This window comes from Melanotaenia boesemani, chromosome 4 (genome assembly GCF_017639745.1).
Source record: "Melanotaenia boesemani isolate fMelBoe1 chromosome 4, fMelBoe1.pri, whole genome shotgun sequence".
Classification (NCBI taxonomy): Eukaryota; Metazoa; Chordata; class Actinopteri; order Atheriniformes; family Melanotaeniidae; genus Melanotaenia; species Melanotaenia boesemani.
Window position 1 is genome coordinate 39,147,304 of NC_055685.1, and position 25,527 is coordinate 39,172,830.

Below are 25,527 nucleotides of genomic sequence, written 5' to 3' on the forward strand. Positions count from 1 at the left end.
CTGGCAGCAGACTGGCTCCTTATTTATCTGGATGGGTTTTATAACATGAAGTTTCACAATGACAGAACATGTTTTAGTGGTTAAAGTTGAGTTTTTTCCCCCGAGCGTGGCTCTTAGGAGGATTAATATGTGTCTTTATTCATGTCTGCAAACAGCTTTAATATCTAACATGTGGTGTGAAAGGTGATACTGGATTGTGTACAAATGTCTCACATTTCACATCATTTCCTTGATTTTATTCTGGACCGCTGGTGTCGCCGTTTCCCCTTTTCCCAGATGTTGTGCGTACGCCTGGGTCAGAGTTGCCATGGAGGTCAAAACATTTTCCCGATAAGTTTGGTTTGTGATTTTGCTGTTTGTTGCTGCTACTTCTAAATGCCGTCTTTGCTCCATTTTCAACGCTGTTAATGTTTTATATGAAGCACTTTGTAGAAATAAACTGCCTTGCCTTATTGTTACTACAAATAAATAAATAAATAAATAATCACACTTCCTGTGAAAATTATTGTGTATTTTAGTTGTGATTTGCTCATGTTTGTATATGAATGAGTCAAACGTAGCACTGTGAGCTCCTTCCAGCACAGCGAGGGGGCACTGATGCAGAAAGTCATCAGAAATCTGCACCGAGGACACGAAGCCTTCTTAGTGTTGCAGCGGTTTTGCTCCCTGTGCTTGTAAACTGGGATCCTCATTATATGTAGCAGTGACCTTTTCTGCAGCCGCTTTCATAACCAGGTGTCATTTTGGATAATTCATGCTCTGAAGCAAAGTTTCCTCATGTAACACCAACGTTGGCCTTCATAAAAACAAAAAATGACAGCCGGTTTCAGCCAGAATCATTTCCTCACTGAGACCGCTCAGCAAACTGAACCCCTGCACGGAGGCAGAGAAGTCAGATACTTTCACTTTACAGACACGCAGTATTTACGTCACGTTAAACACTGAACCAGTCCTGAACTTTGCCCTCTTTGTCTCTGAAGTCTTATCTGAGTGGTAGAAATGTGACGCTCATAAACAAATGGATTCTTTTGAACGACTCTGAAACGAACGATGAGAACCGAGTCGCATTCTTTTCATACAAACTGTCCACGCTGCCTTCACGGGACACGTGTGCCATCATGGGAATCTGGTGTCCAACACGCTCCATTCATGTGATGCATCTATGGACAGAAGGTACTGATTGGAAATTAAAAAAAATATATTAAAATTTGCACCGATGTCGTTCAGGTTAGTTCTGTTTTTATTTATATTATCATGTATTTTTGTACAGTAGACTTTATATAGGTGCATATTTTTATTATTTATTATTCTAATATATTGTGAGTTGTCTTGCTTCATTGAAATGTTCTTGTGTGGAGTAAAGTTGGTTTTCATGGAAGTTCTTTGTAGGCGTTTTTTGCTGAGAGAAACAGTAATCTGGCTGTCAAGACATGGAGATATGGAGCCACCTCATGGAATGTGTGTGAAAACATGAGCCCGTATTTCAGAATAATTCCCACCAACAGAGTATGTATTGGTGGAGTGTGGAAGTTTGAATTATTCTGATCCAAACCGTTCCTTATAATTACTACCAGTGATTATTTTCTTGAAAAAAACAAGTTACCCCAATTGAAAAATAATAGTAAAAAAGTGATTAAATAAAAAATAAAATTAAAAGAATGAGCCAGTGTTGTGAATGTCTCTGTGAAAGGAACGTTCCCTTTAAAGAGCCGTAAATTCCACCTCTAGTGTGTGCTTCAGGTGAGGCTCATATTTCAGGAATGTCTCAATCGACTCGACTTCCCTGCTCAGAAAAAGACTCATACGTGCTTGTGAGCCGGACGGCAGCGTTTCCCTCCTCCATGGACTCTCTGACTAAAGCAGGGAAGGTTTATCTCCGACCTCAAAAAGCTGGAAAAGTAAGTAAACGTCAGATTTGTTCAACTTGTCTCAGTAAACTAAAACCATCTTTAACTCTGAGGCAGGCGGTTTTCTGGCTCAGCTCGGTGGTGTCCATCATGTGAGGTGACACATGTTCAGATTTTATTTTTCTGCTCCGCTGAGCTCTTTCTTCAGAAATCTGGATGAACAAGTTGAAACACAGCACATTCCTGCACTGACACACACACTCAGACACACACACACACACACATTGTCTTCAATCTGATCCCAGTTAACCTGCAGTAACCGGGAGATGTCCACGGACGTCACATTTCCCTCCTTTTCCTGACTTTCCTCTACAAGCATGAAGCAGAAAAGTGGTGACTAATGTTTACCTCTGTCACTGGTGGGAGGGGTGAAACCGTTTCTAAAGGAAAGGTGTGGAGTGGGGGGACTTCAGGCAAGGGTGTAGGTTGGATTTTGACATTGATAGGAACATAAACGTGTCCCACATCATACCCTGGAAGACAGAGTTTTGTTGTTAAACTAAATCCAGGATTATTTTGCTCAAACTTTTATTAGTCATTCATTAAAATTAGGGATGTTAAAATTAGCATGTTAATGCAAAGAGATTAATCTGTGGAATTAACGTGTGAATTCTTTTATTGCATTAACTCATAAAAAACTTGTCACTCATGCCTGATTTTTCGCGTTATTTCGGTGTCTGGGTGTGTAGGTGTGAATCGAATCCATTAAAAACCACTTTATCCTGGTTATTGATGAAGACTCGGTTTTCCAGCCTTACATTTAGAGATGCTGCAGGATGACCCGTCTGATACTGCACACCATGAACCAGTCAGTGGTCCCATCTGGCATACTGGGCCACACTCCTCACAGCTGGAGCCAGTGATGCACCAAGTTGCTGCAGTGCCAAGAAAACGAGACGTTGCATCTACGTTTTCACACAAAACTGCATTAACACACACACACACACACACACACACACACACACACACACACACACACACACACACACACACACAACAGCACGGATGTGGTGGACCACTGCAGCCTCACTGGCTGGGTCCCCTGGTTAACTGGTCGGGTCCCCTGGTTAACTGGTTGGGTCCACTAGTCGGGTCCACTAGTTAACTGGTTGTGTTCACTGGTTAACTGGTTGGGTCCACTAGTTAACTGGTTGTGTTCACTGGTTAACTGGTTGTGTTCACTGGTTAACCGGTTGGGTACACTAGTTAACTGGTTGGGTCCACTGGTTAACTGGTTGTGTTCACTGGTTAACTGGTCGGGTCCCCTGGTTAACTGGTTGGGTCCACTAGTCGGGTCCACTAGTTAACTGGTTGTGTTCACTGGTTAACTGGTTGGGTCCACTAGTTAACTGGTTGTGTTCACTGGTTAACTGGTTGTGTTCACTGGTTAACCGGTTGGGTACACTAGTTAACTGGTTGGGTCCACTGGTTAACTGGTTGTGTTCACTGGTTAACTGGTCGGGTCCCCTGGTTAACTGGTTGGGTCCACTAGTTGGGTCCACTAGTTAACTGGTTGTGTTCACTGGTTAACTGGTTGGGTCCACTAGTTAACTGGTTGTGTTCACTGGTTAACTGGTTGTGTTCACTGGTTAACCGGTTGGGTACACTAGTTAACTGGTTGGGTCCACTGGTTAACTGGTTGTGTTCACTGGTTAACTGGTTGGGTCCACTAGTCGGGTCCACTAGTTAACTGGTTGTGTTCACTGGTTAACTGGTTGGGTCCACTAGTTAACTGGTTGTGTTCACTGGTTAACTGGTTGGGTCCACTAGTTAACTGGTTGTGTTCACTGGTTAACTGGTTGTGTTCACTGGTTAACCGGTTGGGTACACTAGTTAACTGGTTGGGTCCACTGGTTAACTGGTTGTGTTCACTGGTTAACTGGTTGGGTCCACTAGTCGGGTCCACTAGTTAACTGGTTGTGTTCACTGGTTAACTGGTTGGGTCCACTAGTTAACTGGTTGTGTTCACTGGTTAACTGGTTGTGTTCACTGGTTAACCGGTTGGGTACACTAGTTAACTGGTTGGGTCCACTGGTTAACTGGTTGTGTTCACTGGTTAACTGGTCGGGTCCCCTGGTTAACTGGTTGGGTCCACTAGTCGGGTCCACTAGTTAACTGGTTGTGTTCACTGGTTAACTGGTTGGGTCCACTAGTTAACTGGTTGTGTTCACTGGTTAACTGGTTGTGTTCACTGGTTAACTGGTCGGGTCCCCTGGTTAACTGGTTGGGTCCACTAGTTGGGTCCACTAGTTGGGTCCACTAGTTAACTGGTTGTGTTCACTGGTTAACTGGTTGGGTCCACTAGTTAACTGGTTGTGTTCACTGGTTAACTGGTTGTGTTCACTGGTTAACCGGTTGGGTACACTAGTTAACTGGTTGGGTCCACTGGTTAACTGGTTGTGTTCACTGGTTAACTGGTTGGGTCCACTAGTCGGGTCCACTAGTTAACTGGTTGTGTTCACTGGTTAACTGGTTGGGTCCACTAGTTAACTGGTTGTGTTCACTGGTTAACTGGTTGTGTTCACTGGTTAACCGGTTGGGTACACTAGTTAACTGGTTGGGTCCACTGGTTAACTGGTTGTGTTCACTGGTTAACTGGTCGGGTCCCCTGGTTAACTGGTTGGGTCCACTAGTCGGGTCCACTAGTTAACTGGTTGTGTTCACTGGTTAACTGGTTGGGTCCACTAGTTAACTGGTTGTGTTCACTGGTTAACTGGTTGTGTTCACTGGTTAACCGGTTGGGTACACTAGTTATCTGGTTGGGTCCACTGGTTAACTGGTTGTGTTCACTGGTTAACTGGTCGGGTCCCCTGGTTAACTGGTTGGGTCCACTAGTTGGGTCCACTAGTTGGGTCCACTAGTTAACTGGTTGTGTTCACTGGTTAACTGGTTGGGTCCACTAGTTAACTGGTTGTGTTCACTGGTTAACTGGTTGTGTTCACTGGTTAACCGGTTGGGTACACTAGTTAACTGGTTGGGTCCACTGGTTAACTGGTTGTGTTCACTGGTTAACTGGTTGGGTCCACTAGTCGGGTCCACTAGTTAACTGGTTGTGTTCACTGGTTAACTGGTTGGGTCCACTAGTTAACTGGTTGTGTTCACTGGTTAACTGGTTGTGTTCACTGGTTAACCGGTTGGGTACACTAGTTAACTGGTTGGGTCCACTGGTTAACTGGTTGTGTTCACTGGTTAACTGGTCGGGTCCCCTGGTTAACTGGTTGGGTCCACTAGTCGGGTCCACTAGTTAACTGGTTGTGTTCACTGGTTAACTGGTTGGGTCCACTAGTTAACTGGTTGGGTCCACTAGTTAACTGGTTGTGTTCACTGGTTAACTGGTTGTGTTCACTGGTTAATCGGTTGGGTACACTAGTTAACTGGTTGGGTTCACTGGTTAACTGGTTGTGTTCACTGGTTAATTGTTCAGGTCCACTGGTTGAAACAGCAGATCTTAAATTTTGCTCTTCCTGAACTAAATCATCTTGTTGACAGCGACAAGATTATTTTAAACCATCATTCATCAACATTAACAATGATTCAGCAGATTTTGAATTTTCCTATCAGGTACATATTGTGCACATATTATTAAACTTAGACTCTTTGTTGATATTTTAATATTTTAGTGGAGGACTGAATCAAATAACAGATGTTACCATTGTAAACTCAAGCTCTATTAATGTCTGGAAAAATAATCTTGTTTGACACAAACCCCCAGAGGCGTCTGAAAACTCATTAAATAAGGGACAAAGTAGCTCTGATGTGTGCACCGGTATATTCGGTGTACTCGTTGTTCGGAATTCAAACTGCAATTAAATGTGTTAATTTTTTTGTAATTAATTCATCTGAATCATCTCGTTAAAGTCCCACCCCTAATTTATATGATCAAATTTCAATTAATTACACAAATCAGGTTACAGTTCTAAAGCTCACCGTCCTCACTGCCGCCTCCTCTCTCTGAACTGCAGCTTTAATACATGTTCCTCTTCCTGGTCGCATGTCAGCCATTCTGATCAACACTGCCCCCGTGGTTTCTGGTGGTGTTGCCTGTCTTCTGCATCAAGCGACAGATAGCTAAGCTCCCTGAAAACGGAACAAATTACACGCAACTGACGCAGAAGACAGACGAAACTGTCCCTCCGTCTGCGTATCCGTCTTCTGCGTGAGCATAAATAGGCCATTACGTACTGTGAGATCTCTCCAGACAGCAAAAGTCCGTCTTATCTTGAGTTTGTTTCGCCTCTTGTTCTCACTCTTTCTTTTCCTCTCTTACACTGATAATATCTTCTTGCGTTTCTTTGCTGAATCAGCTATGGTGCGTTCAGAACAGCTGGTGTGTTAATATCTATTTGTGAGCATGTGACGTGGCGCATGAAATAAAACCTTTCTGCAACATCACGTGGCATCCAGGAAGTAGTTGTTTAGTGCAGCTTCTCAGCCTCAGGACCTCGGCTCCAGAAATATACATAATAGACGTCACTGTACCATTAAACGAGTCCAGAACGCAGAGATTGGTTAAGCTCACCGCAGTCCCATGTACAGAGGCTACAGCTCCCAAGTACAACTGGTCCAGGTTGGAGTCCCTGCCTGGTGCCCTTTGCTGCAGGTCTTTACCACCCTCTTTCCTGTCCAACTACAGTTAAATAAAGGCCACAACAGCCAAAAAATCCTTTAAATAAAAAAAGGTACTTAATTCATCTTTAAAGTTTTATGTTGGTTTATTCTAAAATAATTTCTGATGTTCAGACTGAGGACACAAATCTTTGTTAGCACTGCTCACCACTAGCTGGCGCTAGCCAGAGGTGCATTCAGAGGTATCAGCGTAAGATGTGCTGCTAACAGGTTAGATTCTTTTTTCATTTTGAGCTCCTGTAATGTCTTCTTTCCTCTCAGAAATGGAAGCCGATGTGGTTGTCTCTGTTTCCCCCCAGCAGCAGTGGAGTGGGCCGGCTGGAGATCCAGGATATGGGAGGTACACAACTCTTCCTGATCTGTCACTCTCTTCAAAACTGAACATGTAGTTAGGCACAACTTTGGTCTTCTGATAGTTTCAGACATAAACAGTTAAAAAACACAGCTGACTGACTTTCTGAGGTCTGGACAAACTGCTAGCTTCGCCGCTTGTCTGGCTCTCTGAATGGGAATGTTAGCGGTTAGCTGCATGAGCTCAAATCAGAAAGGAGAAATCTGATAATTAATATTTTTAACGCATTAACACGTGCACGGCACAACAAGCCCAATACATCCGTCATTTCTCCATTATGACAGCGGGACATGGGAGCGTCTAGAGGCCAGATGGAAAAGATGAACTGGCTGATTCTATGGATGGATTTGAGAATAAAAAGAACATTGATGGAACAACACGTGGGCGTCGCCCCCTTGGAGGATGATGGGTTTTAACACCCATGCTCTTCGTGTTGATACGGCTCCACGCCCACACTTTTCTAAACTTTTTTCTTTTCCTGCGTTGTTTCCTGGTCTAGTGGATCTCTGGTCTTCTCTGTGTCTGCTCCTCCTCTCCCATCTGCTCCCGTCTCCTGTTGTTCGTGAATCATGGCGGCTGTCGGTGATCAGCTGATCGGCTTTTCTCTCTTGCTGCGTGTGTTTATGGATCAGCTGAGAAGGAGGAAACCAGCAGTTCATGTTCACACCGTCACATATTTACCCCAAAGTCTTGTTGTTGGCAGGACCTTCTCTAACAGCAGCTGCTGGCGGTAGAGAAGGTTTCTATGGCACCATTTACTTCAAAATAAAAGCATGACTTTTAAAATAAAACAGCTTCCTTTGTAACAGTGTATACGACTTATAAAGGTTAGAAAACTTGTTTAACTCGGTCATTACTGAAGGTCACTTACAGTTTAACTTCATTAGTCAACATCTGGTGGTTTTCTGACAGAAATTATCACCATGCGATCATGTGGCGACGGTTGGTGAGATAATGCTGGATGAATTCTGCATTATGATCTAGAACATGGTAGCGATTATGCAGAGAGCAACATATTTAAGTACATTACATACTGCATTTACTGACCCTTGGACATCTGACATTTACCAAAGGGAAAGTCAGTTAACACTTAATATTTTGGCTTGCAATAAAAATTTCAAATTTTGTTCGTTTTTTTTTTTTTTATTATTATTATTTATTTTTTCCTACTTGTCCTATCCAGCATCATGACAGCAGAATGATGGTGTGGCTGCTGTGTCGTGCCAAATACATTTGCTTTTCCCCTCCTGATACTTTATTCTTTATTTTTAAGTTTAAGTTAATGGCTGAATTTACATATTAATGCTGGACCTGACAAAAGGGGGTGAAAGACTAAAGAATGGAGAAAGTGAACAGAGGAGAAAAAGAGAGTGAAGAGAGGAAAAAGGAGACAAAGATACAAAAGATAGAGAACAACCATTACGAACCAGGCAGCCCACCACAAGGAGGACCACCCACTCACCCAGAAAGAGGCAGAGGATGGCCACAGTCAGAGCCCCACGGCAACGTGTCCAAGTACAGGTCCAAAGGACCAGGGACAGCAGCCTGCCAGCCCCGACAGGACACCCCCAAAAGCCAGACCCAGGGCCTGCAAGCCACCCACACCTCCAATGGAGGCCTCACCCAGTATCAGGTAGAGCCGGGTCATCCCAGATACCCACCCACCATGGGTCCCGCCCCAATGCCCCAGCCAATCACCCCAGAGACTATGATGCCCCCAACTCATATATCCACTTTAAGCAAACCCTGGTCCACTTTCAGCTATAGCCCGGTTCATTTGGAGCAGTGTGAACGCTCACTCGCACTCTGCTGCAGAACAAAGAAGTGAACTCTGGTTGGTTGCTCCTGTGGAAATGGACCCCAGTTCATGATCTGCTCAGAAGCCAGGTTTTCTGCAGCCAGTCAGTCTGTAGCCGCAGCACGAAGATGGATTTTAAAGACTGGAACAACAACAGCTGACTTCCAAGAACTTAGAAATATTCCCAGCCCATTCCACCTCCTTTAAAAGTGTTTATAGTCAAATGAGCAAAGCTGACTTGTGCACCACAGCATTTTCACCCAAACTGAAGATTAAAAGGTTAATTTACGTTAAACTGATTCTTAGATTGCGACTGTTTGCGTGTTCAGAAGCAGCCGTACTGAAAACAGGGTTCCTACAGCTTAAAGCAAGTTAAATTTAAGACTTTTTAAGACTTTTTAATGCCATTTGAAAATAAATTTAATCCAACTTCCCAATTAACAAAAGTGGGGAAAAAACACCACATCAATTACAAGTGGTTTGGGACAATTTCACCCAAGAGTTTATTTTAACATAAAACATAAAACCGTCATGTCGGAACCGCATGCAAACGAGTAGCAAATGTCGGAGTCTGGGAACATTACACAAAATAAGTCTCCAACTCCCTCATTAGACTTGAACGATCGGTGTTTTGTCACGGTGTTCAGAGACCACAGTACCTCTGCTTTCAGTGTAGGCGCACACCCGAACATTGTCCGGAGATGTGGTGCTGCTGTCCCAGTTGTTGATATCGGTAGTGCGGGTGGAGGCATGGTGGAGACGAGAGGAGAACAGAACTGGGAAATACCTGGCGTATGCAGTTGGCAGCTCGGTTTTGACACTTTGTGTTTCGCGCTGTGCATTGTGGGACTCCACTGCCTCGACTCCCATCGTGCCGAGTTTGAAACATTACCTCGTACACATTGCCTGGTACCGCTTTCAGCCATGAAGGAAAATCCTGGTCGAACAGCCAATTTTCGCTGAATTTACACTTTCCCATGATGTAGTTCAAAGTTGCTACATTAACAACGTGCGTCTGCTCTTAGCGTTAGAGACGCTGCAACCACGTCACTGTTTTGTTGGTTCCACCATCATGTTCGCTTCATCAGAGACATTCAGTACATTTTAAATAAAATTAATGATTTATTTTTAGATTTGAGATTAATTTTAATTATAAAATCCTACTAATTGTGTGTAAACAGTTTTAAGACTTTAGAAAGATCAATTTAGGACATTTTAATGCCAATTAAGGCCTTATTTTTTAGATTGATGAATTCAATGCCTTTTAAGACTTTTTAAGGATCCGTGGGAACCCTGGATAACCTGGATGAAACTTCTTCATCTGACACATTTTCCATGACCCTGAGGCAGCCTGAGGAAAAGGAGTGAAGCACAACATTACTGGCGAATCATGGAGAATCCCGGAGCAACAACCCACGGTGGAAGTGGGGTGGCTGCTGGTGGTGGACGGGTTCGTGCAGCAGCAGCAGGACATGAGCAGCAGATCTGACAGCTTCAGTAGAAACCAGAGCAGTGATGGTGTTACGTAAGCTCCGTGGATCCATCTGCACGATGCACATTGTCTCAAGCTGAATTTCTGAGCTCACGTGCAGCTCGGAGCTGAGAACATTTTTCATGTGCAGAGCAGATAACCAGGAAACAAACGGTGACGATAGCAGAGAGTAGCATGACTAATTAAAGACAAGACATGAACCAGACATGAAGGCGTGCTGGTAAGCGTCGGAGGAAGAGGAAGCTTTTTGCCTGAGCTGAGTCCTGCAGTGTTGTAGCTGTTAGCCGACCACGTGCAGGCTGGTGAGGCTCTGACAGGGCGTGGACGTGGAAATGAGAGTGCCGATGATTAAAACATTTCCAACTGAGTGAGCTGACCTGAAAGTGTCTGAGTGGCTGCCAGGCTGGACCAGGAAGGAGTCCTCATTATCTCCTCAGTGCTTTTTTCATCCCATCACGTCTCCCAGGAATATTTACTGTGAAAGCTGAAGAAATTATTCAAAGCCAGAAAGAAGCGACTCAGACTGCAGCTGTGGCTTTTTCCCAGTAAACATGACATGCAGTCAGTTAAACCAGATCTCTGGAGCTTCTCTTCCTCTCATCCAGACGCCATGATGCCTGCATGAAGAGGAGCACACAGGACACACGTCAGGACAGAACTTTAAAGGAGCCTAAAATCCCCAAATCCAAACCAGTAAAGTTGTGACCAAGCCAGCTGAAGGCAGGTTCAGCAGCTGCATCCAGAGGAAAGTTGACTGAGAACACACTGAAGAGTTAACAAGAAAACAGCGAAGAAGAGAGAAATTCCACCATAAACACCGAAACGCGAGAACTTCGGACCAGTTTTTGAACTGGACCTTCAGATTCAGGTTCAAAACTGGTCTGATGCCAACAAGTTACCCCTTCACCAGAAAACCCGCTATCACTCAAAAAAACCAATACAAGAACAAAACAAATGACTTTTAGATGGAAAGAGTTCCTGAAACCAGGAACATAAAAAACTGTCAAAAATAAAAAGTCTGGCTGCTGCATCGCTGAATAAAACTAAGACTTTTTATGTCAGAAATCATAGTTCATATTCACTGTCGGAGCCTTTATGATGGATTGTGATGAGCTTGGGGAAAAACTTATAAAAAAAAAACATCTTTTTACTAGAAAACAGCCATTAGATGAACCAATGAACCCCAAAACTAAAAAAGTCCATTATTCATTTAATTACACTCAAATGGCTGAATTAAGATTATAGATGAAAGATTACAGATTCATTTAAATCAAGTACAAAACTAAGCATGAAAAACTTTCCGCCTAATATCTTTTTCTTTGTGAAACATATAGCACATGTAATTTTCCTCATGTTGATGAGGAAGAACCAACAAACACATTCTGAGGAGAAAGAGCTAAAAATCAGGAGGAAATAAAAACTGATGAACCAGAATCAGCTGGTTTTAAATCCTCAGCTGGAGACAAACGTGGAAATTTCGACCTCTGCTGTTTGATTTTTACCTACATTTTTACTCACATAAGATCAGTAATTCAGTTTTATTTAAACAGCATCAGTTCACAATAAAACCACCTTTACACACAGTCCAGTTCGTTATAGTCCTGCTATAATCCAGTTAAAAGTTCCAGATCCAGATTAGTCCAGTTTATAATAATTTAACCCCTTCACGCCTCCACTTCTGTCCTTTATTTCTTTTCATCAAATTCATTTATTTGCTTTTATTCCTTCGTATTTATGTATTTATTTTCATATTGTTTAATTATTATTTATCTTTGTTTAATCATTGAATATGTAATTGTATTTTATTTTGGTTTTATTCTTCCTGATTCCATCATAAATAACTGTTGGAATGAAAACTTTGAGACAGTCCAGTTTGTGTGATCGTGTTTTCCAGCACGCAGTCCAGGAGGGGACCATGGCACCGGGGTCTGGAGACACCAGCAGCCTTACGGGGACAGGAAAGCGAAGGTGGTCCGACTGTCGGAGCTGATCAGCGTCCTCAGGCTCCCTCCCAACGCTGAGGCCTGTCCCATGGTCAGTGTCTCTGCACGGGGGCGTTTCTGTGTGTCCGCCGTTTAGAAGTCTGAACAAGCTGCTCTGCGTTTGCAGGAGAACATGTCAGCGTTCTGTGTGGAGACCCAGGACAGAACCTTGGTGTTTGCTGCTTTTAAAGACGAGTGTGTGGACTGGGTGGGCAAACTGTGTCACAGCACCTTTCAGGTGAGAAATGGTCACATGACAGCGAACTCCCTGTCCTCCCAGACTCAAGAAAAAGATCAAATCTGCTGAGTAATAATTTGTTTCTCAATGCTTCAGCAAAAATGTCTCCTTAGGTCACATTAAACCCAAAGGCTTTTATAAAATACAGTAATTATGCATTCTGAGATGTTTAATTGGTAACACTTTACAATACTGGACGCAAAATTTGCTTCGTTACTAGAGAACACCTTACAGGCGAATCAGTAAGTAATAAGTAGTTAACCAGTACTTACTGGTGACCACAAAAACCAGGCTTATTAGGGAACTACTGGTTAATTATTTGCTTCGTTACTAGGGAACACCTTGGGGGTGAATCAGGAAGTAATGGGTAGTTAACCAGTACTTACTGGTGACCACAAAAACCAGACTTAATAAGGAACAAATGAGAAATTCTTCATGTGAGTACTGGATTACTCTGACTTGTTGAGTGAACAGCTCATTTAGTCAAAAACCTGTTTCCTGGTGGTTTTGGAAGCAGTTTTATTTATTTATTCTTGTACTGCTGTGTCAGCTTACCTTTACTTGTTCATCACTTACTAAGTAATAAGTCATTACTTAATCATTGACTGGTCATTATCTATTATACTGTTTACCTTCATAAAAAAGTCAAACAGAATACCAAGTACTTACTGAGGAACGCATCATTAACTAATCAGTACCTGAACAGTAACTACTAATTTTGTGGACATTATTGTAAAGTCAAACATCATACCAAGTACTTACTGAGGAACGAAGCATTAACTAATCATTACTTGAACAGTACCTACTAGTTTTGTGGCATTTTTTCTATACTGAAAATAACAGTTTGATCTCTTTCTTATACCTGTTAGATACCATTTTTATCATAAGGCTTTATGCATATAGCTATCTAACATGTGCAAACCATTCAAAATTGATAACAACTGCAGAAGAGACAGTATTTATTACACAAAATGTACCTTAAAGTTAGACACACACACACACACATGCAAGCATTTCCCCCAATAAATGGAAACTATCGTTTCCATATATTTTAAACTTTGTACTGTTTGCATATCTCGTGAAGCATATGTCCAAGTGCACCATTCTTGTGAGATTTGGCCACCCAATGTGTCCACTCTATTGAGGCAAGCTGTTTCTTCAAGGTGTTCTCTGTTCGATTGTCAGGCAGTCTCCAGACCTGGGATTTGTAGGTAGACCACTCACAGTCAATGTTCTTTGTATGGGCACCTGTTTCTGCGTTTACAAATGACCGGCTGTGGTTTACTGAATAGTGAACATATCCACTATTAGCCAGTGCCGTCATATAAACCCTCCATTGATCTGAGATGATAGTGGTCCCTTGGCAATCATAACACCTTATGACTGGGATCAAGTGCCACCAGGACTGTTTTCTGACTAGCCTCAGAATGGGCCGCCTTCTCATGCCTGGTATGCCTAGCATTCCAAAGACCCATGTTCGCCTCCTCCAGATTCGCCCTAATCTTCCCCGACCATACTGTTCAAAATAAGAAAACATGGTAGTAAAAGAAAGTTTAATATTGTCCACAAATTCACAAAGTTCTTTGTATTTACTTGTAAAAACACACAGAAATATCACATAATTGGATATACTATTAGATGATTTAATTGGCTGTGTAAATATCAAGTTAAAAAAAAACAATGTATAAAAAAATCACTTATAAACATCTTTACAAGATATTATCATTCCACTTTTAGATCACAAAACCAAAGTGTGGTCACATTTTTCTTTTAAATGAAGAAAAAGTTGTCAAATTACACTGATTTGCACCGACATTAAAACATGACATCCGAAATAACATTATCTGGTTACAATAGTGTTGAGGAATCTGACCTCTGATGCTGATTTTTTGCCTAATTGACCACTGCAGGGCTTCGGTCTGAAGGCACTTAAGCTATCAGTAAAGTGTGTGTGTAAGTCTTGTAAATTAAATACAGTGTCCTAAAGAAACACTTCATGGTAAATAAAATACTGCTGCTATAACACTTAAACATATAGCATGCACATGTTAGCTTAAAGTAATCTGAAGTTAAGTCATACGGTTAGCTAAACGATGCTAAATCGCGATCATGCTAACGGGCAGAAATGGGCATTTTAAAGAGTGCAAACATACACAGGAGCGGAACAACACTAGCAGAAAGAGTAAGTTACATTTAAAAATTAATCTTGTCTCAGAATAAACACAACTTACATCGTCAGTGACCGCTGTACCGCTGGAAACATGTCGAAGGTAGAACGTGAAGAAAAGGAAGAGGAAGTGCATAAGCCGTCTTCAAAATAAAATGCCTACTTCAAATTAAAGCTATGAATACACGAACATTTAGGCCCAATCCCGTTTCACCCCTTACCCCTTAAAACGGAGCTAGAAGGTGTAGGGCTGAAAAGTCAACCCCTACGAATTGGGACACCCCTTCAACAGTCACATACGTCATCAGTAGTCACTAAAGAACATTTTACACAGGAACTGGAAGAAACTAAATAAAAAAAAAAACAATAAATATATAAAAAAATATTAACCATGGGGCTCAAACAGGAAAAACCAGCAAAACTGCCGGCTGTATTTAAAAAAACTAGGAAAAACTATATTGTGCATCATTGCTGTTTGTGAAGCTGAAATATCTCCCTTATCACTGCGTGTCAGTCTGATCTATGAGCGTCACATGCAGCACACTGTGTCCATCGAAATCCTACATCACACACTGTGGACAAGTAGTAACATCACATCACATTTATATACTTGTTAAATTTGTAAATGACTATTTTTTGGGACGTTTTGATCATGATCATTCTGAATGTTAAAACTGAAAAGTCAATTTTTCAAAAGTGATGTGTTTGATTTACTGTTCAGGGATATTTCTATTGAAATACATTAATAAAACAGCTGGTAGAGTCCTGACTAATTACAGGTGAGAACTTTGATAGTGGTCATGGGTGTAATGGCAACCACTGAAAGATTATGGAAGAAAATATTTATTTGAGTGGTCAACATGACTGGAAAAGTGCTATACATGTAAAGTATATTTACCAAAAAGTATTTTTAATTGAGGGGAAAAAAGCTAACTTTTTAAATAATTGACCATACTAGGTGGAAAAAGAAAATATCTTAAGAAATGGGCTTGTAAAAATGTTGGAATTCTTAAGTGCCCAGTAGCAAATGATCATGAAAGTACACAAAAGTAGTAGTTACTGGTCAGGTACTGATTAGTTAATGATGCGTTCCTCAGTAAGTACTTGGTATGATGTTTGACTTTTTTATGAAGGTAAACAGTATAATAGATAATGACCAGTCAATGATTAAGTAATGACTTATTACTTAGTAAGTGATGAACATGTAAAGGTAAGATGACACAGCAGTACAAGAATAAATAAATAAAACTGCTTTTCATCCTTACAAAGACTTCCAAAACCACCAGGAAACAGGTTTTTGACTAAATGAGCTGTTCACTCAACAAGTCAGAGTAATCCAGTACTCACATGAAGAATTTCTCTTTTGTTCCTTATTAAGTCTGGTTTTTGTGGGTACCAGTAAGTACTGGTTAACTACCCATTACTTCCTGATTCACCCCCAAGGTGTTCTCTAGTAACGAAGCAAATTTTGCGTCCAGTATTGTAAAGTGTTACCGTTTAATTTTCAGGATAAATAATATTATGTATTTTTACTGTTCACTGTTAAAATCAGCCCCATCACAGACCTGAGGATAATATACAGGTAGAAAAATGAAAAGTTTCATTCTAAAACTTCTAAAGGGAGACTTTTTATAAAGAGTAATTCAGCCAAAATAATGGCCTAAGAGACACAAATGTGCCCAAGTGGACAAAAATGTCCCTAAAGATGCGGGAGGGTCTAGCTATAGATCAACATCAGCAGCAGTTTCACCGGATAATGAGAAAGTAAAATCTTAAAAAGTAGCAAAGATACTTTTGGATTTACAAGATTTACAATCATCATAATAAATCAGGAGCACTGAGTGTCGCTGAGCATGTCAGAAGCTCAGAAATCACAAACCAGTTCATCACAGTGATGATGACGTGTCTCGTTTAAGATCTGTGATTGTCTGGAAGGTACGGAGGCAGGCTGGTCATGTCTAAAGAATCAATATGAAGCTGATCTTACATATGGAGCAGTCTATCTTCCCGTCATTGAACCGCCAACAGCTCTGAATAATGCTTCACCATTCAGATAGGACTTCTTTATAACTTTAAATATGCCGTAATTCGGATTATGATCGATCATCATCGAGTTTTCTTCAGTTTGCAGTAAAAAGCAGCTCAGCAGCAGATGTCAGCAGCTGCTGGCATCAACTAATGCAGTTAGCTTTAGCATGCTAGTAGCAAACGTAGTAGATGATTTCTGCTTCAGTAAAAAAAGGTAGCAGTGGAAAGATGAGCAGACACATTCTCATTAGTTCCTGCTTCCTACTGGTGCAGGCTGATCATGGATCAGATCCGTCCCTGGCTTCAGGTGAACTTCCTGCTACTAGTAGGCAGCCACGTTTAAGTTTGTGCTCAGTTATCGTGTTTTTCTTTTTTGCATCAGAACAGACAAACCAAAGGCAACATACTCACAGAGAAGAAACAAAGAGGTATAAATACTGGCCAGGAGAGCAGCAGGTCAATTAAACGTGACTAAAACCAAAAGAGATTTTTTTACAAAAACACTGAAAGAAAGACGAAAACTAACCTAAGCCTGTGTTAACTAACCTGAACTGTGTTTCATTTACAACACACACAGTAAATACCTGCAGGACTGCATGCAGCACCAATCAGATAGAAGAAGAAAGTATTCAAACATGTCGTGACACAACACAGTAAAAAACAAGGTGAAGTCTGCTGTGCTCAAGTTTGCACATGTTTAATGTACTAGTAAAGGCAACATTAAAGTCTACATGCAGGCGGTGTGAGTGTGTCCTAGTCTAAAAGACCTGATTTATGAATTCCTGATCCCTGAATCAGCTGATTTTGGTCTGAATAAACATGACTGTCAGGTTGTTAGAAGGCTGGTTGATTGGTGAACATGGGGGCAAATTTTAACCTATGCTGATGGAATCTGAAATGTTTTGTCTTCTTGTTGAATTTTGTTTTGTTTGTTTTTCTCCGTTTCTGCCAGAGAGGGGCCAGCTCAGAGTCCAACCAGCTTCACGTGGAAGAGAACCAGATTTATGCATCAGCAGATGACGGTAAGTCATCCATCCCAGACCTCATGACACAGTCGTGGATCCCTGCCTTGTTTGGTCTAGCTGGCAGTTTACCACCACCGCCGGGTCCATACGGGACAGGTTCTGGGTCTGGATCCGGACCGCGGTCCGCTTGTTAGTGACCTCTGATTTAGAGCATCTCAGGTTTCAGTTGATCTTTAGCTTGGCGCACTCTCTAAAGCAGGCGTGTCCAAACTTTTTCCCTCCAAGTGAACCTTGGCCAAACGCAGCGATGTTAAAGGTCAAACACAAAAAAATGTAAATCATAGTTCTTTTAATTATTGTTAATGAATGCAAAAGCATGCATTTCCATCACTGCAAAGAAGACACTACAAACATCAATATTGCAAAATAATAATAAAGGTATAGTTAGAAGAACAACAGACAATAATTTGTAAGTAAATATGGTGCAAAATGTCATCAACAACAAACAATGCATGTTTAACCAGGCGCTGACACATAAGTCTGATCTTTGGACACGTTAGCTTACACCTGGCTCACTGACAAGGTGAGGATGTCATTGAGATGTGAGTCAATCTTTCAAGTGTGATATACTCGAAATCGTTTTGATTTCTAATTGGCAGGCCAGATGTAACGAGCTGGCGGACTAAATATGGCCCGTGGGCCCTACTTTGGGGACCCCCGCCCTAAAACAGTTACTATTAAATATTTTAAGTCGTATCAAAACTATGTGAGTGTCAGAAAGGTCTACTGAACACAATCTTCATGACTCTACTGTCTGCTATGTAGTTTGTATTGCAGGTTAAAAAGACCCACCAGGAAAAACCCGAGCAGTGGGTGCGCTCTGTGTTCTGAGGTGATTTAAGGCCTCACAATGATGGTCACACTGGGTGAACAAAGAGAAAAATGTCTGCAATGTTGTGTAAAATTTGTGCATAACAAGGAGAAACCGCAGGCGTGAAAGACGTTTGAGAAATTTTCTAAATGATTTTCAGGGATAAAATTCAGAGTGATGTCATTTCTTAAAGCGTACTCTCTGAAGGCGATTTCTGAAAACTTAAAGTACAACTGTGTCAAAAGAGTAAAAGGTGTTAAAATAAAATTTCAGACATTAAAAGATTCGTCTTTCACGACTCATTTAAACGTTGAATGAGGTTTTTACATGAAAGTTTTCCTGAGTTATGGAGCCTTTGACAGTTTTCGTCATGAATTGTTACTAAAAGTCACAGCACACTTTGCCACATGTTTTGATGAATTTTTTGTACTTCAGTCCTTTCAGCATTGGCACCGGTAAAAACTGAAGTGGTTAAATTGATAATAAAAAGATTCTTGTCCTCTGCAGTTTCACAGTTCTGGGTGGTGATTCAGAGGACAGATGCAGCGACCCGATGTGGCCTGCAGGGGTCATTCTGGCTGGAGGTGGGACACAAGACACTGCTGCTAAAAGAAACGCAGAAGAAGAACACTGTGATGGAGTGGCCGTATGAACTGCTGAGGCGATACGGGAAGGATAAGGTTCACTCTAAAAAACTAAAAAACTTCATTCCTTACAGTTTTACTCCCCAAACCTTCTAACAGAGGTGTTTTCATGTCAGCAGCTGGCTTTAACCATCGAAGCAGGCCGGCGGTGCAATTCTGGACCTGGAACCTTCTCCTTTGAGACCCAGCAGGCTGAAAAAATCTTCTCTCTGATTCAGAATGCCATCAAACTGAAAACTTCACCTTCCACTTCAGGCAACCAAATTCAGGAGTGTGAGAAAGTCCAGCTGACTAACATCCGTGCTCATTCCCCTCTTCCCAAAATCCCGGACATGACCAGCATGGCAGCCATGCTGGACAGCAAACTGAGGACACAGGACAGGAGGTCTCCTGTGTTTGAGGACTGTGCACCTGCTCTCGAAGGTGTGGTTGGTCAGTCAGAAGGTTCACCTGCTCCAATCACACTCATGCCCCTCCCACTGGTCCCAACACATAACAGAATCTCTAGAGATGACCACGATGGCCGATCAGATGGTATATATGCTGAGCCAGCGAAGTGCGTCCTGTCTGCAGCGGCATCCCAGCCAACCACAGCGCTGTACGTGGATCCCGCCAGCATTCTTCCTCTCAAACCTCCAGGCTCCAGAGAATCCACCTGTCCTCTTTCCGCCTCCACAGACCCACATCTGGATTCGGTTTACTCTGAAGTTTTTGACAAAGTCAGTCTAGTGCAGGACAAACTAACTGTCCTCCCGGGCCCAACAAAGTTTTCTGGGGGGGCTGAACCCATTTACAGTGAGCCAGTGAGCAAGGCAGAATCAGAGTCTGTAAAAGGTGAAAGCAAACCCGACCCGTTTGCCCACCTGTATGCTCAGGTGTGCAAAAAACCACCCTCATCATCTCTTCCTTCAACATCCGTCAGCACATCTGCCTCCTCAGCCACCGCTGGTCCGGATGATGTCATCTATGAAAACCTGGGAATCATTTAATCAGCTGATCAGAGCCTCTTGAGACAAACACTGAATACTGTTAACATTTTAAACTTCAACAGTTTTTTTTATTGTTCTTGGTATGAGTCAATATTCTCCCTTATGATTGCATTCATATTTTTACTCCTTTTGCTTAAACCAGATGTACTAAATAAATTAATCCTGTGTATTTTGAATCTGTCTTTTCCTTTCAGAAAAAGATTTTTTTTAAAATAAACATATAAACAATCAGATAATGTAGTTAAAACCAGCGTTGGTGACGTTCGTGGGTTACGGACTTCAGGGGGAAAGCCGGCGTTGGTGACGTTCGTGGGTTACGGACTTCAGGGGGAAAGCCGGCGTTGGTGACGTTCGTGGGTTCCGGACTTCAGGGGGAAAGCCGGCGTTGGTGACATTCGTGGGTTCCGGACTTCAGGGGGAAAGCCGGCGTTGGTGACGTTCGTGGGTTTCCGGACTTCAGGGGGAAAGCCGGCGTTGGTGACGTTCGTGGGTTTCCGGACTTCAGGGGGAAAGCCGGCGTTGGTGACATTCGTGGGTTACGGACTTCAGGGGGAAAGCCGCCGTTGGTGACGTTCGTGGGTTACGGACTTCAGGGGGAAAGCCGGCGTTGGTGACGTTCGTGGGTTACGGACTTCAGGGGGAAAGCCGGCATTGGTGACGTTCGTGGGTTTCCGGACTTCAGGGGGAAAACCGGCGTTGGTGACGTTCGTGGGTTCCGGACTTCAGGGGGAAAGCCGGCGTTGGTGACGTTCGTGGGTTCCGGACTTCAGGGGGAAAACCGGCGTTGGTGACGTTCGTGGGTTACGGACTTCAGGGGGAAAGCCGGCGTTGGTGACGTTCGTGGGTTACGGACTTCAGGGGGAAAGCCGGCGTTGGTGACGTTCGTGGGTTACGGACTTCAGGGGGAAAGCCGGCGTTGGTGACGTTCGTGGGTTACGGACTTCAGGGGGAAAGCCGGCGTTGGTGACGTTCGTGGGTTTCCGGACTTCAGGGGGAAAACCGGCGTTGGTGACGTTCGTGGGTTACGGACTTCAGGGGGAAAGCCGGCGTTGGTGACGTTCGTGGGTTTCCGGACTTCAGGGGGAAAACCGGCGTTGGTGACGTTCGTGGGTTACGGACTTCAGGGGGAAAGCCGGCGTTGGTGACGTTCGTCGGTTTCCGGACTTCAGGGGGAAAACCGGCGTTGGTGACGTTCGTGGGTTACGGACTTCAGGGGGAAAGCCGGCGTTGGTGACGTTCGTGGGTTACGGACTTCAGGGGGAAAGCCGGCGTTGGTGACGTTCGTGGGTTTCCGGACTTCAGGGGGAAAACCGGCGTTGGTGACGTTCGTGGGTTACGGACTTCAGGGGGAAAGCCGGCGTTGGTGACGTTCGTCGGTTTCCGGACTTCAGGGGGAAAACCGGCGTTGGTGACGTTCGTGGGTTATGGACTTCAGGGGGAAAGCCGGCGTTGGTGACGTTCGTGGGTTTCCGGACTTCAGGGGGAAAGCCGGCGTTGGTGACGTTCGTGGGTTTCCGGACTTCAGGGGGAAAGCCGACGTTGGTGACGTTCGTGGGTTACGGACTTCAGGGGGAAAGCCGGCGTTGGTGACGTTCGTGGGTTTCCGGACTTCAGGGGGAAAGCCGGCGTTGGTGACGTTCGTGGGTTTCCGGACTTCAGGGGGAAAGCCGGCGTTGGTGACGTTCGTGGGTTACGGACTTCAGGGGGAAAGCCGGCGTTGGTGACGTTCGTGGGTTTCCGGACTTCAGGCAGTCGTTGTCTGTAATGGATGCTCAAGAAAGTATTAAAAAGGAACATTTTATTTACATTGTATAATTACTTTTGAGCCCCTGAAACGAGGAAATTTTGCATAGAAATGGCTACAATTCCTAAAGGCTTTATACAATATTTTTTAATTAAACCTAAAAGTCTGCATTTCATTTACATCTCAGTTGTTTTATTCTAACCCAGTGTGGATGGCCTGCAGGGTCCAAATCATGAAAACTGTGACATTGTTCCAATATTTCTGGGCCCAATGCTATGTGCATATGTGTATTAAAGAAACAAAAAACTTAAATATCTACTCCTCATTTTGTATTAATTTCCACAGATTTGTCAATTTTTTCTTTTGCTTTTGTAATAAATTATTTAAAATTGCCGGAGGGCCGCTGTCCTGCAGGTTTTGGATGTTTCCCACTGCATCACAACCAGATTAATGGGTCAACATGTTTGGGCAGAACAAGCTGCAGAGGAGAGTCATTTAATTTAAATCAGGTATGTTGGATCAGGAAATATCAGGACAAGAGCTGGACACCGCTGCTTTAGGTGGATAAGGATGATTTTTTACATCAAACCTTTCTTTTTCTTTGTCTTTTTAAAAAAATATAAACTCCGTTTTGGTCCACTAGATGGAGCCAAACAGATTGAAAATAAATCTTCAGGCTGACGTCGCTGTGTTGGTGTTATGATCAGGATACAGTTGTCAGCTCTAATGAAGTTTACTTTTTACTCTGGCTTTTAATTGAATGTTTCTCAATAAATTATTTTAATGAAAGGTGTTTACGCCTCTTATGATGTTTTCATTGCAATCCTGTTACACATTTTAGTGCTAACTTTCTAAATATAATTTTCCCTGTTATTCCTCTTAAAATAGCAAAATATGCCATTTTACCGCTTTTTCCAAAGATCATACTCTGAATTATCTCGACAACCTGATTTTATGGAAAATATTAGCAATCTTAAAAAACTTTTATTTACTCCAGTGTTTCTATAACCTGAGTTGGCGCTCCCACTGTTCCCACAGTTTCTCCAGTCAAACCTAAACATGATTTTAAACACGTACCCTCTGTTTAGGTTTACCAGCAACAGTTTGAGGGTTCCACCCTAGTGACAAGCTTTGTACCCATAAAGGTACGATTAGGTATTTTTTTTCTGGCTCAGAATCTGCTGGAAACATCATGAAAACATGGATCCATCCTGCCTTGGATCAACGCTTCAGGCTGCTGCTGGTGTAATGGTGGGGGGAGATTTTCTTGGCCCACTTTGGGTCCCTTAGTACCAACGTGGCCTGGTTTAACCAGCACAGCCTACCTGAGTATTGTTGCTGACCATGTCCATCCCTTTATGACCACAGTGGAGCATCTTCTGATGCTACTTCCAGCAGGATAATGCACCATGTCACAAAGCTCAGATCATCTCCACCTGCTTTCTAGAACATGACGATGAGTTCACTGGACTCCAACGGCCTCCACAGCCACCAGATCTCAGTCCAGTAGAGCAGCTTTGGGATGTGGTGGAACGGGAGATTCTCATCATGGATGCAGCCGACAAACCTGCAGCAACTGTGTGATGCTGTCATGTTAATATGGAGAAAACCTCTGAGGAAGGTTTCCACCACCTGCTTCATCTATCACACCAGGATTAAAAAGGTCCGACCCGGTACTAGAAGGTGGTCCTGATGGAGAGGACGACCCGGTACTAGAAGGTGGTCCCGATGAAGAGGACGACTCGGTACTAGAAGGTGGACCTGATGAAGAGGACGACCTGGTACTAGAAGGCGGACCTGATGAAGAGGACGACCCGGTACTAGAAGGTGGACCCGATGAAGAGGACGACCCGGTACTAGAAGGTGGACCCGATGAAGAGGACGACCCGGTACTAAAAGGTGGACCCGATGAAGAGGACGACCTGGTACTAGAAGGTGGACCCGATAAAGAGGACGACCCGGTACTAGAAGGCGGTCCTGATGAAGAGGACGACCTGGTACTAGAAGGTGTCCTGATGAAGAGGACGACCCGGTACTAGAAGGTGGACCCGATGAAGAAGACGACCCGGTACTAGAAGGTGGTCCTGATGAAGAGGACGACCTGGTACTAGAAGGTGGACCTGGTGAAGAGGACGACCCGGTACTAGAAGGTGGACCTGATGGAGAGGACGACCCGGTACTAGAAGGCGGTCCTGATGAAGAGGACGACCCGGTACTAGAAGGCGGTCCTGATGAAGAGGACGACCCGGTACTAGAAGCTGGACCTGATGAAGAGGACGACCCGGTACTAGAAGGCGGTCCTGATGAAGAGGACGACCTCGTACTAGAAGCTGGACCTGATGAAGAGGACGAACCGGTACTAGAAGGCGGTCCTGATGAAGAGGACGAACCGGTACTAGAAGGTGGTCCTGATGAAGAGGACGACCCGGTACTAGAAGGCGGTCCCGATGAAGAGGACGACCTGGTACTAGAAGCTGGACCTGATGGAGAGGACGAACCGGTACTAGAAGGCGGTCCCAATGAAGAGGACGACCTGGTACTAGAAGCTGGACCTGATGAAGAGGACGAACCGGTACTAGAAGGTGGTCCCAATGAAGAGGACGAACCGGTACTAGAAGGCGGTCCTGATGAAGAGGACGACCCGGTACTAGAAGGTGGTCCTGATGAAGAGGACGACCCGGTACTAGAAGGCGGTCCCGATGAAGAGGACGACCTGGTACTAGAAGGCGGTCCTGATGGAGAGGACGACCCGGTACTAGAAGGTGGTCCTGATGAAGAGGACGACCCGGTACTAGAAGGCGGTCCCGATGAAGAGGACGACCCGGTACTAGAAGGTGGTCCTGATGGAGAGGACGACCCGGTACTAAAAGGCGGTCCTGATGAAGAGGACGACCCGGTACTAGAAGCTGGACCTGATGAAGAGGACGACCCGGTACTAGAAGGTGGACCTGATGAAGAGGAGGACCCGGTACTAGAAGGCGGTCCTGATGAAGAGGACGACCCGGTACTAGAAGGTGGTCCCGATGAAGAGGAGGACCCGGTACTAGAAGGTGGACCTGATGGAGAGGACGACCCGGTACTAAAAGGCGGTCCTGATGAAGAGGACGACCCGGTACTAGAAGCTGGACCTGATGAAGAGGACGACCCGGTACTAGAAGGCGGTCCTGATGAAGAGGACGACCCGGTACTAGAAGGCGGTCCCGATGAAGAGGACGACCCGGTACTAGAAGGCGGTCCCGATGAAGAGGACGACCCGGTGCTAGAAGGTGGTCCCGATGAAGAGGACGACCCGGTGCTAGAAGGTGGTCCCGATGAAGAGGACGACCCGGTACTAGAAGGTGGTCCCGATGAAGAGGAGGACCCGGTGCTAGAAGGCGGTCCCGATGAAGAGGACGACCCGGTGCTAGAAGGTGGTCCCGATGAAGAGGAGGACCCGGTACTAGAAGGTGGTCCTGATGAAGAGGACGACCCGGTGCTAGAAGGTGGTCCTGATGAAGAGGACGACCCGGTACTAGAAGGTGGTCCTGATGAAGAGGACGACCCGGTGCTAGAAGGTGGTCCTGATGAAGAGGAGGACCCGGTACTAGAAGGTGGTCCTGATGAAGTGTTATCTTTTCTGTATAAATTAATAATGCTGTAAATTCATTACAGCATTAAACTTCTTTCATGTGTTTCATGTTATATTTTGCTGTGTGAACTGTGTAAAATCCTGGAAAAAAAGAGA

At 43.9% G+C, this 25,527-nt stretch overlaps 1 protein-coding gene and 1 long non-coding RNA gene across 3 annotated transcripts; one reads left to right on the top strand and one right to left on the bottom strand.

Moving 5' to 3' along the window:
* Positions 1-1,691: 1,691 nt before the first annotated feature.
* Positions 1,692-20,228, top strand: dok1a (docking protein 1a). 2 transcript variants are annotated; one of them, XM_041983322.1, is made up of 7 exons: positions 1,692-1,898; positions 6,795-6,873; positions 12,070-12,209; positions 12,285-12,395; positions 17,543-17,612; positions 18,934-19,106; positions 19,190-20,228. In XM_041983322.1, exons 1-7 carry the CDS (start codon positions 1,761-1,763, stop codon positions 20,057-20,059), a joined length of 1,581 nt encoding a protein of 526 aa, XP_041839256.1. In that variant the 5' UTR covers positions 1,692-1,760; the 3' UTR covers positions 20,060-20,228. The 2 variants fall into 2 exon arrangements, with proteins under 2 accessions (XP_041839256.1, XP_041839257.1); XM_041983323.1 differs by having other exon boundaries at positions 1,806-1,898; positions 6,836-6,873.
* Positions 13,474-14,832, bottom strand: LOC121638521. Its single transcript, XR_006010036.1, has 2 exons — positions 14,627-14,832; positions 13,474-13,911 (listed from the first exon to the last, which is right to left on the bottom strand). It is a non-coding gene; the product is annotated as an uncharacterized LOC121638521 (long non-coding RNA).
* Positions 20,229-25,527: the final 5,299 nt, after the last annotated feature.